This window comes from Oncorhynchus kisutch, linkage group LG2 (genome assembly GCF_002021735.2).
Source record: "Oncorhynchus kisutch isolate 150728-3 linkage group LG2, Okis_V2, whole genome shotgun sequence".
Taxonomy (NCBI): Eukaryota; Metazoa; Chordata; class Actinopteri; order Salmoniformes; family Salmonidae; genus Oncorhynchus; species Oncorhynchus kisutch.
Genome location: NC_034175.2, coordinates 38,099,732 through 38,120,492, shown reverse-complemented (window position 1 = coordinate 38,120,492; position 20,761 = coordinate 38,099,732). Strand labels below are relative to the sequence as shown.

The following is a 20,761-nucleotide window of genomic DNA, read 5'->3' as shown; positions in this document are numbered from 1 at the left end:
TCTCCAGAGATGTTTGATCGGGTTCAAGTCCGGGCTCTGGTTGGGCCACTCAAGGATATTCAGAGACCTGTCCCAAAGTCACTCCTGCGTTGTCTTAGCTGAATGCTTCGGGTCATTGTCCTTCGCCCCAGTCTGAAGTCTTGAGTGCTCTGGAGCAGATTTTTATCAAGGATCTCTTTGTACTTTGCTCCGTTCATCATGAACTCAATCCTGACTAGTCTCCCAGTCCCTGCTGTTGAAAAACATCCCAACCATAGGGTGGCAGGTTTCCTCCAGACGTGACGCTGGCATTCAGGCCAAAGAGTTCAATCTTGGTTTCATCAGACCAGAGAATCTTGTTTCTCATGGTCTGAGTATGTTTTGGCTGCCATTTGGCAAACTCCAAGCGGGCTGTCATGTGTCTTTTACTGAGGAGTAGCTTCCGTCTGGCCACTCTACCACCTGGTGGAGGGCTGCAGAGATGGTTGTCCTTCTGGAAGGCTCTCCCATCTCCACAGAGGAACTCTGGATTCTGTCAGAGTGACCATCGGGTTCTTGGTCACTTCCCTGACCAAGGACCTTCTCCCCCGATTGCTCAGTTTGGCTGGGCGGCCAGCTCTAGGAAGACTCTTGGTGGTTCCAAATGTCTTCTATTTAAGAATGATGGAGACCACTGTGTTCTTGGGAAACCTTCAATGCTGCAGAAATGTTTGGGTACCCTTCCCTAGATCTGTGCCTCGACACAATCCTGTCTGACCTTTAAATTATGGTTTAGCTGTTTAGTTGCTTGACTAATAAATATATTTTGTAGACATCAATGACTACATTTTTTTTTATTGGTGTTGGGAGGGGGACATGGGACTTTGTAGAATGTTACTGACTAAAATGCCTTTTGATTTTGTTGATGAAATCGAGTATATACATTAAAGGAGGAATAACTGTATTATAAACACCCAATCTAATCTAAAGACCAGAGAATCTGATAAAACAGCGTCCTCTATTGGACGACAGATGATAATGACCATAGACTGGAAATGCTTCAAAAGTTAGTCCTTTATTCCTTAAAATAACAAGTGAAGGCAACGTTTGGTGCAGACACTAATGATTCATCAGATATATAAGCAACAACTAATTTTCCTATACCACAAATAGACAGGCACTTTTCAGGTTGAGTATTGACAGATTATTTTAAAAACAGAGACAATGAGACATTTATGTTGGATGGGGCCGAGCCTTCTCGCACTCTTTATGTGTTCAGAGTGTCTCCATCCTCACAGATTCCACAGAGGATCTGTCTGACTTCCGGTATAGATAGGTTACAGCGATGACTGAGAGGACACCCGTAATGGAGAGAGCAAAGATGCTGTAGAGGGCTACCTCAGCACTGCCCGATGACAGCTCCATACCGAGGAAACTCACGTTCTCGACTGATAAGATAGGCGAGGTGGTGGAGGGTGCACTCGTTCCTGGGTAAGAGAATAAATTAATTGAAATTAATCAGACAACATGTTCAGGTGTAAGGTGGTAAGATTGACAAATCAAGAGCATTTCCCCATTCTGAACTTACTTGTAAACAAAAAAAGGGCGTCATTACTTTTATGAAAACGCATCACAACACGACGAGGAAACATTTAAGGAGATAGTCCTTTTGTTGCAAAACAAATACATTATTTATTGTCACATAGGTGCTGTCAAATGTGTTGTTTTACAGGGTCAGCCATAGTAGTACAGCACCCCTGGAGCAAATTTAGGGTTAGGACAAAAATAAATAAAAATTGTATATATGTCACATGCGCCGAATACAACAGACCTTGTCGTGAAATGCTTACTTAAGGTTGTTGCTTAACCTGTTGTATCCAGGGGTGCTGTACTACTATGGCTGACCCTGTAAAACAATGTGTTCAAGGACACATTGACAGATTTTCACCTTATTAGCCTGTGTATTTGAACCAGTGACCTTTTTGTTACTGGCCCAACACTGTTAGGCTACCTGCTGCCCCTGATATCAGTGCATACAGTGCCTTGCAAAACTATTCATCCCCTTTGGCATTTTTCCTATTTTGTTGCATTGCAACCTGTAATTTAAATGGATTTTTATTTGGATTTCATGTAATGGACATACACAAAATAGTCCAAATTTGTGAAGTGAAATGAAAGAAATAACTTGTTTAAAAAATATAGATATATATATAAATAGAAAAGTGGTGCTTGTACACAGTATGTATTCACCCCCTTTGCTATGAAGCCCCATAATAAGATCTGGTGCAACCAATTACCTTCAGAAGTCACATAATTAGTTAAATAAAGTCCACTTGTGTGCAATCTAAGTGTCACGATCTGTCACATGAGCTTTGTATGTTTGCACCTGTTCTGAAAGGCACCAAGCAAGCGGCACCATGAAGACCAAGGAGCTCTCCAAACAGGTCAGGGACAAAGTTGTGGAGAAGTACAGATCAGGGTTGGGTTACAAAAAAATATCTGAAACTTTGAACATCCCACGGAACACCATTAAATCCATTATTAAGAAATGGAAAGAATATGCCCCCACAACAAACCCACCAAAACTCACGGACCAGGCAAGGAGGGCATCAATCAGAGAGGCAACAAAGAGACCAAAGATAACACAGAAGGAGATGCAAAGCTCCACAGCGGAGTTTAGAGTATCTGTCCATCGGACCACTTTAAGCCGTATACTCCACAGAGTTGGGCTTTAAGGAAGAGTGGCCAGAAAAAAGCAATTGATTAAAGAAAAATATGGGCAAACACATTTGGTGTTCGCCAAAATGCATGTGGGAGACTCCCCAGACATATGGAAGAAGGTACTCTGGTCAGATGAGACAAAAATTTATCTTTTTGGCCATTAAGGAAAAAGCTACAGTTGAAGTCAAAAGTTTACAAACACTTTGGTTGGAGTCATTAAAACTCATTTTTCAACCACTCCACAAATTTCTTGTTTAACAAGCTATAGTTTTGGCAGGTTGGTTAGGACATCTACATTGTGCATGACAAGTAATTTTTCCAACAATTGTTTACAGAGATTATTTCACTTACAATTCACTGTATCACAATTCCAGTGGGTCAAGAAGTTTACATACACTAAGTTGACTGTGCCTTTAAACAGCTTGCAAAATTCCAGAAAATGATGTCATGGCTTTAGAAGCTTCTGATAGGGTGATGACATCATTTGAGTCAATTAAGGTCACAGGTATGAAAACATAGGACACGAAAAAGAGGCCTTTCTACTGACTCTGAAAAAACACCAAAAGAAAGATGCCCAGGGTCCCTGCTCATCTGCGTGAACGTGCCTTAGGCATGCTGCAAGGAGGCATGAGGACTGCAGATGCGGCCAGGGCCTAAGACAGTGCTACAGGGAGACAGGACGAACAGCTGATCGTCCTCGGAGTGACAGACCATGTGCAACAACACCTGCACAGGATCGGTACATCTGAACATCACACCTGCGGGACTGGTACAGGATGGCAACAACAACTGCCCGAGTTACACCAGGTACGCACAATCTCTCCATCAGTGCTCAGACTGTCCGCAATAGGCTGAGAGAGGCTGGACTGAGGGTTTGTAGGCTTGTTGTAAGGCAGGTCCTCACCAGACATCACCGGCAACAACGTTGCCTATGGGCACAAACCCACAGTCGCTGGACCAGACAGGACTGGCAAAAAGTGCACTTCACTGACAAGTCGCGGTTTTGTCTCACCAGGGGTCGTGGTCAGATTCGCGTTTATCATCGAAGGAATGAGGGTTACACAGAGACCTGTACTCTGGAGCAGGATAGATTTGGAGGTGGAGGGTCTGTCATGGTCTGGGGCGGTGTGTGACAGCATCATCAGACTGAGCTTGTTGTCATTGCAGGCAATCTCAACGCTGTGCATTACAGGGAAAACATTCTCCTCCCTCATGTGGTACCATTCCTGCAGGCTCATCCTGACATGACCCTGCAGAGCATGACAACGCCACCAGCCATACTGCTTGTTTTGTGCATAATTTCCTGCAAGACAGGAATGTCAGTGTTCTGCCATGGCCAGCGTAGAGTCCGGATCTCAATCCCATTGAGCATGACTGGGACCTGTTGCAACTTGCAGGTGCCTTGGTGGAAGAGTGGAGAAACATCTCACAGCAAGAACAGGCAAATCTGGTGCAGTCCATGAGGAAGAGATGCACTGCAGTAGTTAATGCAGCTGGTGGCCACACCAGATACTGACCGCTACTTTTGATTTTGACCCCCCCCCTTTGTTCAGGGACACATTATTCAATTTATGTTAGTCACATATCTGTGGAACTTGTTCAGTTTATGTCTCAGTTGTTGAATCTTATTATGTTAATACAAATATTTACACATGAAAATAAACACAGTTGACAGTGAGAGGACATTTCTTTTTTTGCTGAGTTTACAATTACTAATCACTGGGAATAGGGGCCAGGTGTGCATTATGAAAGTTCCAGAGGGATCCGTGACAGTACTACACCAACAGCGCAATGACACCGGCCTCGAGGGTGATCACAGGAACGCAGTGCGGGTCGATCAGGACCCAATGCAGCTGCCGAAGTTACGTCATAGTCAGATGGACCAGTTTCCGCTGCCGAAGTTTCGGCGGCATCAAACAGACCAGTAGCAGTGGCGTTGGACGGACCGGTTGTGGCGGCGTCGGATGGGCCAATCACTCGGACGGGCCATTCCCGCTGTCTCCCTTAATGGTTGATTATTCTGTCACGTTGGTATGAATAATTCGGGAGACATGCGCAGGAATGCATAGTAGGGTTTTTTAATTTACCCAAATTACGGCGTAATGTGTAAAGACACGTGAACAAAGACCAAACAAACACTATACAAAAACACAGGGTTGAAACCCAAACAAAAGAGAGAGGAGTACCTTGAATAAATAACACACGCGCACAATGATTAACACACGTGACGAGACCCGTAATCATCTGCACAATCCACAATGGCACGAAAGCCAAAACACACAGCACAGGTACTCACACGCACCAACGGACATAGTAACAATAATTGACCGGACACTGGTAAACCAAGGGCACACTTATACAATTACTAATCACTGGGAATAGAGGCCAGGTGTGCGTAATGAAAGTTCTGGAGGGATCCTTGACAAGATTGCTGTACACCAGCGCAACCCATCCAACTTGAAGGAGCTGGGGCAGTTTTGCCTTGAAGAATGGGCAACAATCCCAGGGGCTAGATGTGCCAAGCTTATAGAGACATACCCCAAGAGACTTGCAGCTTTAATTGCTGCAAAAGGTGGCTCTACAAAGTATTGACTTTTGGGGGGTGAATAGTTATGCATAGTTTTAAAATAGTTTTTTTTGTCTTATTTCTTGTTTGTTTCACAATAAAAAATGTTTTGCATCTTCAAAGTGGTAGGCATGTTGTGTAAATCAAATGATACAACCCCACCAAAAATCTATTTTAATTCCAGGTCGTAAGGCAACAAAATAGGAAAAATGCCAAGGGGGTTGAATACCTTCGCAAGCCACTGTTTATCTATTAATCTCGGGACTACTTTCTCTATGGGAATAGAGTAGTAAATACTTTAAGTTTTCTGACACACAAAAAAAAAAAGCCAGATATGAACATAAAACATATGTCACGCCCTGATCTGTTTCACCTGTTCCTGTGATTGTCTCCGCCCCCTCCAGGTGTGGCTTATTTTCCCCAGTGTATTTATTCCTGTGTTTCCGGTCTCTCTGTGCCAGTTCGTCTTGTATGTTTAGTCAAGTCAACCAGCGTGTTTTTCCCGTACTCCTTTTTGCTATTCTCCTTTTTCTAGTCCACCTGGTTTTGACCCATGCCTGTTTCTGGACTCTGTACCTGCCTGCCTGACCACTCTGCCTGCCTTGACCACGAGGCTGTCTGCCACTCTGTACCTCTCCTTGTGCTTTGATAACATAATGGCATCCTTTTGTTTACAATGACCACTGCACTTAAGCAGTGCAAAGTTCAAAATGGGTAAACTCCTCTTTAAAAAAACTTTTAGGGAGTTTATAAAAATCCTTCTAATCCCTTTCTGTCTTTTTTTAATATCGTGTGATATTATGGTTCGCAGGTATGGTGTGTGTGTAAAACACTTTAAATGTGCTTTTTCCAACTGAAATGCACTGTGTGCAACAGTGTTGCATCCACTGAGATAGACAATGTTGTCACTCTACCTTCGGGCTCGGGATTCAAACACTCGTGAGGCCCCAGAGTGGGGTCAGGGAATCCATTGCAGGTGATGATGGTGGCATAGCGGGCAACAGAGTTCTTGGCTACTCGTGTAAGTTTGGAGTCAGAACGGTTCACATAGAACAGGCCGAATCTCTCTGAGAAGCCAGTGGCCCACTCTAGATTGTCCATCAGAGACCAGGCTGTGTAGCCTCGAATATCCACCCCATCCAGCAAATATGCTGAAAAGAGAGGAGAGAACCCAAATTTGGCTCTATAAAGGTTCACAGAACATTTCATTAGGTTGTGGTAATGTTTTCCAAAACATTAAAGATGGTGTTTCACTTGTAAATTATATTTCATACTGTCAATATATAAATAGTGAATTGCTATTGTGGCATATTACCTTTGAGGACCTGATTGATGTAATTCTCATAGTAGTGAATCCTGTGGACATCGTTCAGATCCACTGGCCCTCGCGCCGAGATCCCATTCTCTGTGATGATGATGGGTGGGTCGCCGTACTCCTCCTTGATGAAGTTGAGGATCTTGCGGAATCCAAATGGGGAAACCTTCAGCCAGCCAGAGCCAGAGTCCAGCCAGGTGCGATCAGCAATCGTTCCAGCACCCCTAATACACACAGTAAAATGACAGAATATTTAATTGAACTAAATATGGGTTTGGAAATGGAACAGGACAATTTGAAACAAGGACGTACAGAAGAACAATAATAGATTCATAAATGATACATAGCCCTTACAGGTTGACTTCATGTAGTTATATACACATCTCCAGTTGTTGATCTAACCATGAATACATATTTTCAGTCATGTCCTGTATAGTGTAGGCTCTTGTGGCTGATTTCTCACCTGTCTGCATCGTAGTGCTGTAGGTTCCCATACTCAACAGGGAATGCCAGGACAGTTGTGTAGTGGTTGAACCCAAAGTAATCATATGTACCTTTGACCCTCTGGATCTCTGCAGGGGAAAACTCAGGAAGCCTGTAAAAAAAAGAAGTTCATGGCCAGTTGACCATATGTGTATCATATAGCCAGTTCAGAGCATTTTATCTGTGAATCACTAATGATTTATTTTATATTTAGGGTTTGAGTCATATAATTTCCTCAGAATGAATGTAAATTCTTCTATGGCTTTTTAAAATGAGCGCTACTAATAAACATTTATCTTGCCGTGATTTAGATAGGCCTGCTGCTAGGCTCCTCTCTCGAATGATTGTCTTCATTGTATCACTGTAGTCTCCATTGAATATAGGGTGGGCAAACCAGCCGATATAGAACTGCAACAGGAGAAAGGAACCAATAGTGTTACTGAATAAGAACATTGGGGCTTTAAAGCTGGGAAACGACAGAAGAATAATGTGGTCACTCTTCATGTAACTCTTTAGTATGATGTTTGTTTGTACCATTATTGAGGCCTTTTGTGCCAAATATGCGAAATGTGGTACATGCAGTACAGGAACTCTACATACACGATTATGTTTTACGCAGGATACTAAAGTTTCACTGATGTAGTGGAGAGAACTTTGATGACTGATGCAATGTGAGGCATTAGACTGTACCTGAACAACGCGTCGTGCAGCTTCTACGTCCTCCTGCTTGTAGGGGTTCCGTGGCTCTGACCAATCTGAGTTGATGGTGATGGAGATAATGCCTCCCTGCTTGGTGCGGTAATTATCGTTGTACAGGTGCCAGGCTTCGGCATGGGCTTTGATGAGGTTGTGGCCCACTATGTAGGGCAGTGTGCCAGGTCTGAAGCTGATGCCTGGCCATAGAAGGATTATTGTTTTAACTGCATCCTGAAGACACTTAAATAAATACGATCTCTTTCTACAGTTCTTTTAAGAGGTCTAAATGATTTGTTTTAGCTTTAGAATCTCTTTTTAAAGCTATTGTATTTCGAAGCTATTTAGCATATCAACGATACGATTGTTTCCTGTTACTACAGACACACGCTGAAAACAGTCAACAATTGTTTGGCAAATACAAGCCAAATGTGTATTTGTTTTGTCTGAATTAAAGAGGTAGTACCTGGAGCGGCAGCTCCATAGCCGTGGCCAATATTGGCTATATTGTAAGGCTCATTGATGGTGATCCAGAACTTCACTTTGTCTCCAAGGTGAGTGAAGATAAAATCAGCATATTCTCGGAATCGGTCAATGATGCTGTCGTTCTCCCAGCCCCCCACATCCTGCAGAGCCTGAGGGAGGTCCCAGTGGTAGAGGGTAATCTGTAGAGAGGAACATTCATGAAGAGAGGAAACAATTATTTACCTCAGGGGTTTAATGTGTCAATTCAGGTTTTTCAAAGTGCATGTGTAATTAACTCCCTTTGATATAGTAAATTACATATTATCCCAGTCATGAGCATGTCTTCATGGCCACCAAACTCACATGAGGCTGTATGTTGGCAATGAGAAGTGCGTCAACCAGTCTACGGTAGTAGTTGAGGCCAGCCTCGTTGATGTTTTTGGTGGTGCCATCGGGGAGCACCCTGGACCAGGATATAGAGAAGCGGTAGTGGGTCACCTTCAGCCTCCTCAGCATAGCCACATCCTCCTCCACCTTATGATAACTATCACAGGCAATATCTCCTGTGTCATCATTGAACACTCTAAGAGGAGTGTGGGCAAACTTATCCCAGATACTGAGGCCCTTTCCATCTGCTCTCCAGCCCCCCTCAATCTGGACAAGAGATATAAAATGACACGGTAAACATATCGTGGTGCTTTTATTGGCACTTGTCTTTTCGGAATTGTTTTCAGTGAGCAGTCACCTGGTAAGATGCTGTCGCTGTGCTCCAGATGAAATCTTTACGGAAGTTTCCATAAACGGGTGTACCATCCTCCGATTGAGGGAAACCGTTGTCCCTCACGACTTGATAGTAGTAGTGGGCTGAACGTTTGGGCGTCCTGGGTCGGCTTGGGTGAGTAAAGTCCACATGGTGGAGACCCAAGCCCACTGTGTACCCATTGAGCCACTCAAAAGAGTCCATAAGAGACGAGACACTGTAACCCCTCACCTTCACACCATCCAGATCATGGGCTAAGGGGACAAGAGAGAAGATTTACTTTTGGAAGATTACCTTTTTTGTAAAAAAATTTTTTACAGCAAATGTCGGAAATCCCTAGCAAAGTAAGTTACATTTGCTTGCCCCTTGGTGTTCTGCTCAGTCTGTACTATTTCCTCAATGCAATTAGAAGGCATTATAGTCAGTGACATAGTACCACGCCCCCCCCCCCCTCAAACTCCCACCACCTCTTGAAGGTGAGATGAGCAGCTTGTAGGGAAATTGTTAATGGGATTTATCTGTTAATTGAATGATTAGAATGATACACCCTGAAACCATATAATTGTATGGAATTGATTAGATTGTATAAAATTATAGTCAGAATTAGTTTACATCTTTATGGTATTTTAAACACGGACAAGATTTTTGAGCAAAATTCGGTGCCGACCTGACTAGAGATTTGGGAAAGGACAGGAAGTACATCTCAAGGTCCGAAGGTCTCCCTAATCTTTGTCGGCTGGGTTGTGGGACAGTATGTGCGTAGGATTCCTACTGTTGTGTGTGTATGTATGTGCGTAAGAAGCCAGTATAAATATGAATGGTTTTGTACAAAAGACCAGCGCTCTCGTGAATAAACCTTTTTGACTATTTTAGCTGGGCGTCCGTCTGTTTCATTTCAATCCGTATCTTACAAATCCTGATTAGCAGACTGAGTAGTTAAATTGAATTGGTTTATGAACATTGAGAACACAATTCTCTTAACAGAAATATATCATTAGATCTTACCTTTCAAAGCCTCATCAATGTAGGTTTTGTAGTAGAATATTCTGTCAGTGTCATCCACTGTGGTCTTTGAAGCCGTTGGAACTCCATTCTCTGTGACATAAATCTCTGGATCTCCGTACTCCTCCTTGATCCAGTTGAGGAGTCTCCGTAAGCCCCATGCTACAGCCCTCTGCCCTTTGATGGCAGTTGTGGGGGAATCACCCTCCTCCTCCTCTCCAACGTCCTCGTCGTTATAATAGGACTGAGGACTAAGCCTGGCAGTTACTTGACGTATCACCTTAGTGGTATAAGCATTTAGACAGAAGACATCAGCAGTACCTCTGACGTAGGCCTTATCATCATTGGTGAACGTGGGGAGCCTGGAACCTGGCAGGCCTTGGAGCTCACTCTTGTTGCCCACCTGCCACTTCATGGCGTCGGGGTAATCACCGGTTTTGAAGATTGGGTGAGCGAACCAGCCAAGCTGAAACTGCAGGGCACGGTCAGCAGCCATGACTTCCCGGGGGTTGTTGACATCTTTGGGCTCAGCCCAGTCTGCGTTGAGGGCGATGGAGACCAGACCGCCTTGGGATTTGCGGTATTTCTTGTCATAGGTGTGGTACACCGTGGCATGTGCCTTTAGAAGGTTATGAGCGACTCTATATGGTGCATCCCCAGGCTTCCTGACATTTGGTGGGATCTGCCCCAGACCGTATCCTGACCAGGCAATTGTATAGGGTTGGTTGAAGGTCAACCAAAACTTTACTCGCTCCCCAAAGGTGGAAAAGCAGAAGTCACAGAAGTCGTTAAAGATCTCAACCATCTGGATGTTGTCCCAGCCATCAAGGTCCTGCAGGGCCTGAGGGAGGTCCCAGTGGTAGAGTGTCACCATGGGGGTTATGTTATAAGCTAGTAGGCCGTTAATGAGCCTGTTGTAGTAGTTAACACCCTTCTGGTTCAAGGAATTGCGCCGACCATCAGGAAAGATCCTGGACCAGGACAGGGAGAATCGGTAGGTCTTAACCCTTAGGGCCCTTATCATGTACAGGTCTTCCTCTAGTCGGTGGTAACTGTCACAGGCCGTGTCACCATTGGCATCTTCGGTAATACTGCCAGGCTTGTGGGTGAAGGTATCCCATACACTTGCACCCTTTCCGTCAACATTCCAGCCACCTTCTATCTGATAGGCTGAGGACGTCACACCCCATTGGAAGCCCTTTGGAAAGGTGCCGTAGTGGTAGAGCTTCCTCTGGAAATTGGACTGACTGGAGAACTTCTCCCAGACAACCTTGGATCTGGAGGGAACCTCGGACGGGGGCAGAGTGGGTTGCCGCACAACGGTTTGAAACTTTGGTTCTTGTTGTGGACTTCTGTCTCTTGTATCAGAAAACCCATTTCTCTTGATAATATCAGAGTAGAAATAGGCTGACTGCTTTGGGGTTCTGGGCCTGTTAGGGTCTTCAAAGTTGACATAGTGCAAACCAAACCTTTGGCTGTAGCCCTTTGGCCCCTCGAACCCATCCATCAGTGACTGCACAGTGAAACGCTGCACGTCCACTCCATCCAGATGGATTGCTGTTGAAAGTCAACCAAAATCATCCTGGTAAACAATACTTATAAACAATCATTCTTACAAACAGTCTCAAAACACTCCTTCTGTACAGGGCTAGGTGACCCCTGGTCTAACACATTCCAGAGACTTACCTTTCAGTGCTTCGTTGATGTAGCCCTTTAAGTACTCTGTACGCTCCGTGTCATTGATAGTGTCCCCGCTGTACCCCGTGGGTATCCCATTTCCAGTTATGTAGACGGGCACCTTAGTGACATTCAGATACTCTGCAGAAACATAGTTGAGCAGCCTACGGAGGCCCCAGGGTGCAGAGTGTATCGAGTCAGACTCCGTAGAAGGCCAGGCATGGTCCACATGAGCTTTGAAGTCTCCGACCCCCTCTGGTCCAGGCACGCAGCCCCCATCACTGGCGTTGACCAGGCGAGAGGTGTAGTGGTTGAGCCCCAGGAAATCTGCCGTTCCGTGAATTCGCTTACTCTCTGCTGCAGTGAAGAACGGGAGTATTGCAGGCACAGAGAGGGAACAATTCCGACTTTTCTGCTCAATCTGAGACTTTAGCAAGGGTGGATAGTCCCCATCCACAAAAATGGGATGGGCGAACCATCCCAGCATGAACTGCAGGTAGCGGTCTGCAGCCACTACATCTTCAGGCTTGGAAGAGGAGCTTGGAGGCTCAGCCCAGTTGGAGTCCAGGGCAATGCCTACTTTGCCTCCCTGGTCCTTCCGGTACTTGTTGTTGTAAACATGCCATGCTTCAGCGTGGGACTTGAGCATGTTGTGAGTCACCTTTTTTTTGGGTGGGGGCACACAAAGGATCAAAATCATCAAATAAATAATAATTACAATTCACAAACTCAACAAAGGGCTATAGGGAAAGGAGTGATGCTAGTTCTCTCACCTGGTAGGAGGCAACCACATAGTTCTTTATTCCAGGGGGATGCTGACCAGTACCGTACCCAGCATGGCTAATCACCCAGGGGCTACTGAAAGTGTTCCAGGTCCTAACCCTATCTCCAAACCTGAAGAAGCAGAAGTCGGCATAGTCTTTAAAGGCTTCTGCAATGGAAACATTGGTCCAGCCTCCATAGTCCTGGAGTGCCTGGGGAAGATCCCAGTGGTGCAGGGTCACAGCAGGTTCTATACCCGCCTCTATCAGCGCGTTGATCATGCTGTCATAGTAAAGCACACCTTTCTCAGAGTGGCTCCCCCTGTGGCCAGAGGGGAAAATACGGGCCCAGGAGATAGAGAACTGGTAGGTTTTGACAAGTAGACCTCTCAGGAGATAGACGTCATAGTCGACTTTATGGTAACTGTCACAAGCCAGGTCTGCAGTCTGATTCTCAAAGGCTTGGTGCTCATGGCCAAAGCGGTCCCAAATGGTCTCACCCTTCCCATGCTCAGACCAGCCACCCTCGACTTTAAAGGACTCACTGGAAATGGCCCACTGGAAGCCATCAGGAAAAGACTCATTCAGGAAGATGTCCCGCTCGGAAATGGTCTGAGTTCCAAACTTATCCCACACTCTCTGGTAGTTTACTGACAGTGCATCCCCAGTGTGATCTGAAAGACTAGCCGAGCAAGAGAGGTGAAGAGAAACATTAAATACAGTGCCGTTAAGAAAGTATTCACACCCCTTGACTTTTTCCAGATTTTGTTTTGTTACAAAGTGGGATTAAAATGGATTTGCCATTTTTTTGTCAACAATCTACACAAAATACTCTTATGTCAAAGTGGTAAATAAAATACTAATATATCTTGATTAGATAAGTATTCAACCCCCTGAGTCAATACATGTTAGAATCGCCTTTGGCAGCAATTACAGTTGTGAATCTTTCTGGGTAACTCTATAAGAGCTGGATTGTACAATATTTGCCCATTTATTCTTTAAAACATTCTTCAAGCTCTGTCAAGTTGGTTGTTGATCGTTACTAGACAGCTATTTTCAAGTCTTGCCATAGATTCTCAAGCGAATTTAAGTCAAATACATAACTTGGCCACTCTAACATTCAATGTCATCTTGGTAAGCAAGTGTATATTTCCAGTGTATATTTGACTTTGTGTTTAAGGTAATTGTCCTGCTGAAAGGTGAATTTGTCTCCCAGTGTCTGTTGGAAAAGAGACTGAACCAAGTTTTCCTCTAGGATTTTGCCTGTGCTTAGCTCAAACTCCTTAAGTCCTTGCCAATGACAAGCATACCCATAACATGATGCAGCCACCACCATGCTTGAAGATTTGCCCAAAATATAACATTTTGTATTCATGACCAAAAATTACTTTCTTTGCCACATTTTTTTGCAGTATTACTTTAGTGCCTTGTTGAAAACAGGATGCATGCTGTGGAATATTTTATATTCTGTATAGGCTTCCTTCAATTTGCTCTCTCCCTTTTGTTAATATTGTGGAGTAACTCCTGTGTTGATCCATTCTCAGTTATCTCTGTCATTCTGCCCCTGAGCAAGACATTTAACACACTGTTCCCCGGGTGCCAAAGACGTGGATGTCGATTAAGGCAGCCCCCCACACCTCTCTGATTCAGAGGGGTAGGGTTAAATGCAGAAGACACATTTCAGTTGAAAGCATTCAGTTGTACAACTAGGTATCCCCTTTCCCTTTATCACAGCCATTAAACTCTGTAACTGTTTTAAAATCACCATTGGCCTCATGGTGAAATCCCTGAGCGGGTTCCTTCCTCTTCGGCAACTGAGGTAGCAAGGGCGCGTGTATCTTTGTAGTGACTGGGTGTATTGATACACCATTCAAAGTGTAACTCTACCAATAGGTGCCCTTCTTTGCTAACTATTTGGGGGAAAAAACACACAAAAAACAGCGTCCTCACTGGACAGCTTTAAAAATAAAGTAAAAATATGTTTGATGTCTTCTGTGCCCATATGAATAACCCCTACATTGTCATACTGTTTTTGATCTTGTCTAGCCATCTTGTCTCAAGAGGACCACAATGGAAATAAGTCCCAGACTTTATTGTGTGTTATCCTCGAAGATTTTATTAATGTGCATGTATGGCTTTTAAGTTTTATGTGTTGTTGTTTTTTTAAATGGTCAAATTAATAAACTAAACTAAACTGAGGGACCTTACAGATAATTGTATGTGTGGGGTTCGGAGATGGGGTACTCATTTAAAAATCATATTAACCAATATTTTTGCACACAGAGTGATTCCGTGCTATTTATTATGTGACTTGTTAAGCACATTTTTACTCCTGAACGTAACTTGCCATAATTAAAGGGTTGAATACTTATTGACTCAAGCCATTTAAACTATTCATGTTTTATTAATTTGTAAGCCTTTCCACTTTGACATTATGGGGTATTGTGTGTAGATCAGTGACACAAAATCTCAATTTAATACATTTTACATTCCGGCTGTAACACAACAAAATGTGGAAAAAGTCAAGGGGTGTGAATACTTTCTGAAGGCACTGCAGATACTGTACATACAGAGGTATGAATTCACACTAAAATACAAAAAAGACAAAAGGTTAAATCAGACTTTTTATATTCCATTATGCTAATAGTAGACTATTTGATCTATTACTACATTTCCAAATAGTGCATGTAAACAACAAGTGGATTTGTACCTATTCAGAGTGTTCACCAAATCCAGCTCCTCAAACAAGTCAACAATGTCACATCCCAGAATTTGCAGGTCCCCATTTCGCAGAACTGTAATGATTTTAGACCACACACAGGGGGTTGTTCTTCAAATTCCTCAAAAAATGATTTGATATGAACATCGGGTTACATTCTATATGATCTATATTTGCAAAATCCATAAAGGATATATTAATTATAATTGGTATGCTCACAGTTTTTAAGTGAGATGGTAATTGAGACAGCTAGACTGGAGGTGGAGGGTTTGAACACTGTATAGCTTCAAACATTAAACTGAACTGTAATTTGATCTCATCTATGGTCAATTCTTGCATGCATAGTAGTTACATTTAGTAGTTACATTTCTCCAGTCATATACCTGAGCTGTTTACCAAAGAAGTGGTGGGATAACCACTTTGTTGTTGTTCCAATACCAGATTGCCCTTTAACTAGCTAGCACTTTGCAGCGTACTCCGGACCATGATAACAACAAGTCAGAATTTCATAATGCGTTTACAATCAAATTGGACTATGACATTTTATATTGGATAACATCTTTGTGGAGATAACATCAATAAAATGATGGTCTCTGGCACTGTAACCACGACAAATCACTCTCTTGATTTGAATCCACCACCTGGTTTTTGAGATGGCATCACCGACAAGTTTATTTGACAGTGTAGAGATGTCTATAATGTGACACTAGACTTGAGTATGGGTGAACTGTCTGTAAGCAAATGCAATTGTAACCATCGCACTGAGGTTGAATGGTATGATCACACAAGACACCAGTGATTAATCTGATGGTCTACAAAGCGTGCGTGTGTACATTTATGCAGCTTCACATGATTTACCTTGCAGGATGTTACCGAGTGGCTGGAATTGACTGAAGGAACAGCCTTTGATATTCATCTTGTAAATCACAATGGGTATCTGCCCATTGGCCTTCTAAAACATGACAAAAGGATCGTCATTCAGGGGCTGGCTTTTATGAGACAATTATGAGTTGCAGATGAATGGTTGTGTGTTTTCATCTAAATTAGAGAAATCATATTAGGACATTCTGTATTCAGCCTCTTCAACCTTCAAGCTGTATATACAAAATCTCACATTATTCACAGTTTTCCATTTTGGGGTAAAACATTATGAGTTTCACACACAAGGTTTACAGTAACTTACAAGGATATTGGCAATTAGACATTTGTGATGGTAAGATAAGACAGTAATAAAATACACTTTCATGTGGAGGCTCTCTTCTTCCTTTCATTAAGACACACTTTATCAGAAAATGGAAGAGTAAACTACCTGTAATCTTCTCAGCTCCTCTGCCAGGTTTGATTTAGAGGTGCAGTTGTATTCAATTTGCACTGACAGGAAATCTAGGGACTCCTGAATGAGAAATATGTTATCACCATCACAGCAATACGGTGGGTGCCTTGGGAAAAGTATAAACCCTGTGCAGGTTTCACATTTGCTTTGGAGTCTGACATTGTGACACATTCAATTGTCCAAATGTCAAAGGTACTGTACCCATACCTTAATGGCAGCCTCGCTTTGGTAAAGGATGGAAACATCACTGGCCCTTACGCCAATCGACACATGGCCGCCTGAGAGGAGAGCACAGAATAGAGGGCTGATGTGTTATAAAAACAGTGACAATGTTAGCAATCCAGTTCCATGTGAGGACCATCCTCCTCAGTGAAATTTAATAAAAAATGTAAATAGTGAAATATTAAAAAAGTTATGTTAATTATATAAAAATCATTCAAATACACTGTTTTGCAATGAAGGTCTACAGGAATTTCAACAACACTGTCCGGGGTAGCACCATGGTTTAGCCGGAGGACAGCTATCTTCCGTCCTCTGGCTACATTGACCTTTCATAGACATACATGGTAATTATGACCACCTCCGAGGGACGTCTTCCAACCAATCAAAACTTTTGCAGTATAAACTGACATGTTCTCCATCCAATCATATAATTAGGATCAGAGAATGAACCCTGTGAGTTGTATTGGGATTGTGCCACAGAGCATTATGGGGGCTCTATGTGTTGAGAAGCTTGGTGACATTGTTGGATAGAGATTAAGAGTAAAAAGTAATAGTTGAGCTTTTTAAAAATATATTACTCAATTCAAAATAGTTTTTTTCAATTTACAGGAGACGGAGGAAGTATATTATAAATAGATTTCTTGGTTTTAGAACTTTATTTTGTGTCCAGTTAGTGAAATGTATTTAAATTTGCCTTGCTAACTTCAGTAGCTAGCTAGCTACCAGCGCGAATGTGGAGATTTCTCCGCCGGAATGGTAGAATGGCCAACGCTGCCGACAATGTTGTCGACTTTTTGTTGAAGAACCCCTTTCATTCTCTGGGGTACACGGTGCGAATTAAAAGTGAGGGTCGACCTCTGCCTGAGATCAGTTTCATGAAGAAGGATGAAAAGGTGAGGGCGTTCAATACCAACTGGTATCAAAAGTATAGCTGGTTAACAAGGAGTCTTTCACCAAGCCAGCTGGCCTGCTTTTTGGAAAGTCTGAGCCTTGGCCTAGGCGATAGATGGGTACAGTGACCTGAAGAACATCGATCGTTCAGCAGGCAGCATATAAATGCCCACATCAGATTCAAGCTTCTGGGAAAAAGCTGAATCGATCATGATGAAGGTCTGCGTATTCAACGAGAAAGTTAGAAGAAACAGGGATGTTCTCAAGCGGCTTAAACACCACTGTGTTTTTGGGCATGCAATAATTTGCTTTTAGAGGATACTACGAGAGGGAAAGTTCTGCCGACAAGGGAAACTAATTCTGAATGATTTGATAGCTTCCATCGCATCATCCATTAACAGAGATTAAAGAGAGAGGTTGACTCAGTGTATGTTTTCGCGTGCGCTCAAGTAGGCTTTCCACTTTCCTCCGGAATTTATTTAGCAAAGATGAAAACACAATCACTCCTGACAGACAAAAGCAAAAACTCATGATTTAAATGATGCAGCACCCTAGGCTACACCTAAACATTAGAGAGCCGACATGCTGTATAGGATTAAAAAACTAAACAATTCAGTCTGATTAACCGTAGGCTACTAATAAGAGCAGATGCATACAGCCTATGTGCGCTGTCCATTTGGTCAGGGTAACTAATTTGATAACGTTATGTATTTATAGTCCATTTGTGTGTCAGGCGAAAACGTGAATGTGGTCAAATTTGGTTTATATTCAAAATTGGGCTGGCTAGGCTGCATATACGTTTTCAATCCAAAAGTAACTGGAATGAATCATTCAACATAATAGTGACGACAGATTTGAGTAATTTTTTTTACAAGGCCTAAAGTTGCATAGAACTGCATGATGCAAACATGCATAAAGCAAGCTCAGCCCTATGAGTTCTATTATCTACCAGTTGTTGTCTCTGTGTCTGGGTAGAGGAAATTCCCTTCCTAATCTAGTCTAAATATAATTAATATGAACAAGAATAAGGTTGCTGCAGTTTGACAGGGTTTTCACCCTCAACTCATGCCTCATACCCTCTTTCAATCACTGCTGTGATCCCTTCCAAACACTGTGTAAGTAGCCCTCTCATTCCCCATACTATTGTACTATACATGTCTTTATTAAATGCTTTAGGTTAAAATAATTACTCTGACTATTTTTGAAACACATTTTGACATCTCTGTGCATTCAGTGCCTATGAGAGAGAGAGAGAGACCATGCAGTGTTTCACTTTTCCCCAGATCCTAACAGTTGCTATCTAACGGCATTCACAACACTTGGCCAGAAATAATCTCTCCTGATAAGGAAAACAATATACATGCAAACATGAATGATAGTACTAGAAAAGTCAAGGATGGGACATAATTGAGGCACAGTCACTGACCTCTTTCACATCCGGTTGACCGATATTTTGTGAAACAATTTTTACAAAATCTGTCTAAACCTAACGCCGCTTTGCTATGAAAACTTGTCAGTTCCAAACAATTCAAACACCTTGTAGCACTAAAGATCTTCATAAAAACCCACATACTGTAGGAGTATTTATTGCGGGCGACAGGTGCAACACATTACTGCATTCTTTACCAGAAAGTAGGCTGGCCCTCTTTTATTCATAAAGCTCTTTAAAAAAAAAAAGCTCCCACTGTACCTAACACGTTAAGAACCTTTAGATTTAGGAGTTGCCATACCCTGTCTAAGGGATGGCTAACTCTGGAAATCCATTCGGTCTCCTCAGTTAGGTAATTCAGCTTTTAGTTTCTTTACACCCCATTGTGCCATAAATCTACAGAGTTTAGTACAACTGGATGTACTAGTGCCTCTCGGGCAGTTCAAAATGTTGATTGTGGACCTCTTTGCTGAGGAACGTGATTGTTTTTCTTAACTGTGTTTGGGATTTTGTGTCTGTATGTTATTGTATTTTGTAAATTGTGTGCATGCAGGGCTCCCTTGCAATTTGACTTAAAAAGAAAATAATAATTGTTCTCTGTAAACTGTTCCCCAAAACCCTGTGAATAATGTACATCTTCTACCACATGCTAATTAAGGGTTTACCTTGTCCAGGAAACAGGTGATGGTAGAGGTGGTACACGTTGGCGTGGGCATGGAGAGCGTGTTTTAGCTGCAGATTCACCTCATCCCTCAGCTCTTCAATGTGGCTCAGTGTCACCCAAGAGTGTGCCAGTTCTCCATACGCCAGAAAAACAAATTCAGCATATTGCTGAAATACATCTGGCAGCTCTGCGCTTTCCCAGCCCCCATACCTGGATCTCAGGGCCTCTGGTAAAGCAGAGCGATGCAAGACAACAAGTGGTTTGAGTCCTACTTCCACTAGCTGTTCCAAGAAGTTCCGGTAGCAAGACAATGCAGGCTGACTGGGCTGGCTGGGGTCACCTGTGGGCAAAAGTTGAGCCCAGGACAGGGGAACTTTGAAGTGAGTTACTCCCCGACTCTGGAGATACTGGAAGTAGGCCCTGGAGCCCAAGGGAAGGGGATGACTGCAGTCAAAGGCATCAATGGGTTTGGTGCTCAAGTCCATCCTCAAGTGGTTGGTGAGAGGGCCTGCTAGAAGCATAAAGTCCTGTGGATCATCTTCCTGACACAGACAGCCATAGAGGCACATCAGGTACAGATAGAGAACCCGCACCAGGTTCTTCATCTTGGTGGTGGAAGGTGAACTGCACAGTAAGCCTTTTATAGCAATGCTGTTTACTGTATTGAACTCTTGTATCGTTTATGTCATCATGCTAGATAACGTCAGTTATATTGCAGTTGTGTTTATAACAGTTTATAACTTCTGGGGCTTTGGCTCAATTGCAAAAAAAAAAAAATGTTTCCTCCCCTTCATCTGCACTATTTGGACAGTGCTTGACAGATATACTGGAATCTCAGACAATCTGGATCAAACCCGCATAAGGTGTAATTTGCCAACATCCCCGAAACATTTGCTTCATTCATGCGACTGACCAATACTGGGTCATGCATGTGACAGACCAATACCTCACGAGGCTTCTTCTCTAAGCTAAAACCTTGAAACGGATATCCATTTCTCAAAACCAGGTTCTGGCCGTACTGCCAAATACTGGTGATTCATTCAGTCGCTTGCATGAACACAGAAATGTGTTAAAGGAAAAGCACAAACAATACAATTTTCCA

At 43.0% G+C, this 20,761-nt stretch overlaps 1 protein-coding gene across 3 annotated transcripts; it reads right to left on the bottom strand.

Annotated features, from left to right (window-relative positions):
* Positions 1–1,012: 1,012 nt before the first annotated feature.
* LOC109904123 (lactase-phlorizin hydrolase) lies at positions 1,013–20,281 on the bottom strand. Of its 3 annotated transcripts, none has more exons than XM_031793874.1 (17): positions 19,661–20,280; positions 16,661–16,731; positions 16,430–16,513; positions 15,979–16,072; positions 15,112–15,196; positions 12,414–13,083; positions 11,650–12,301; positions 9,967–11,520; positions 8,947–9,215; positions 8,565–8,855; positions 8,203–8,401; positions 7,734–7,936; positions 7,345–7,451; positions 7,024–7,155; positions 6,561–6,784; positions 6,160–6,396; positions 1,013–1,445 (listed from the first exon to the last, which is right to left on the bottom strand). In XM_031793874.1, exons 1-17 carry the CDS (start codon positions 20,262–20,264, stop codon positions 1,234–1,236), a joined length of 5,688 nt encoding a protein of 1,895 aa, XP_031649734.1. In that variant the 5' UTR covers positions 20,265–20,280; the 3' UTR covers positions 1,013–1,233. The 3 variants fall into 3 exon arrangements, with proteins under 3 accessions (XP_031649734.1, XP_031649741.1, XP_031649745.1); XM_031793881.1 differs by having other exon boundaries at positions 15,979–16,069; XM_031793885.1 differs by lacking the exon at positions 1,013–1,445 and having other exon boundaries at positions 6,239–6,428; positions 19,661–20,281.
* Positions 20,282–20,761: the final 480 nt, after the last annotated feature.

What these genes read in the sequence shown, in the direction of transcription:
- LOC109904123 (XM_031793874.1), bottom strand. Translation starts at nt 20,264, where the DNA reads ATGAAGAACCTGGTGCGGGTTCTCTATCTGTACCTGATGTGCCTCTAT. An exon ending in CTATGGAGCTGCCGCTCCAG is followed by an intron (nt 7,937 to 8,202) that starts GTACTACCTCTT and finishes TTCTATGGCCAG; the next exon opens with GCATCAGCTTCAGACCTGGC. An exon ending in CATCAATCAGGTCCTCAAAG is followed by an intron (nt 6,397 to 6,560) that starts GTAATATGCCAC and finishes CTCTCTTTTCAG; the next exon opens with CATATTTGCTGGATGGGGTG.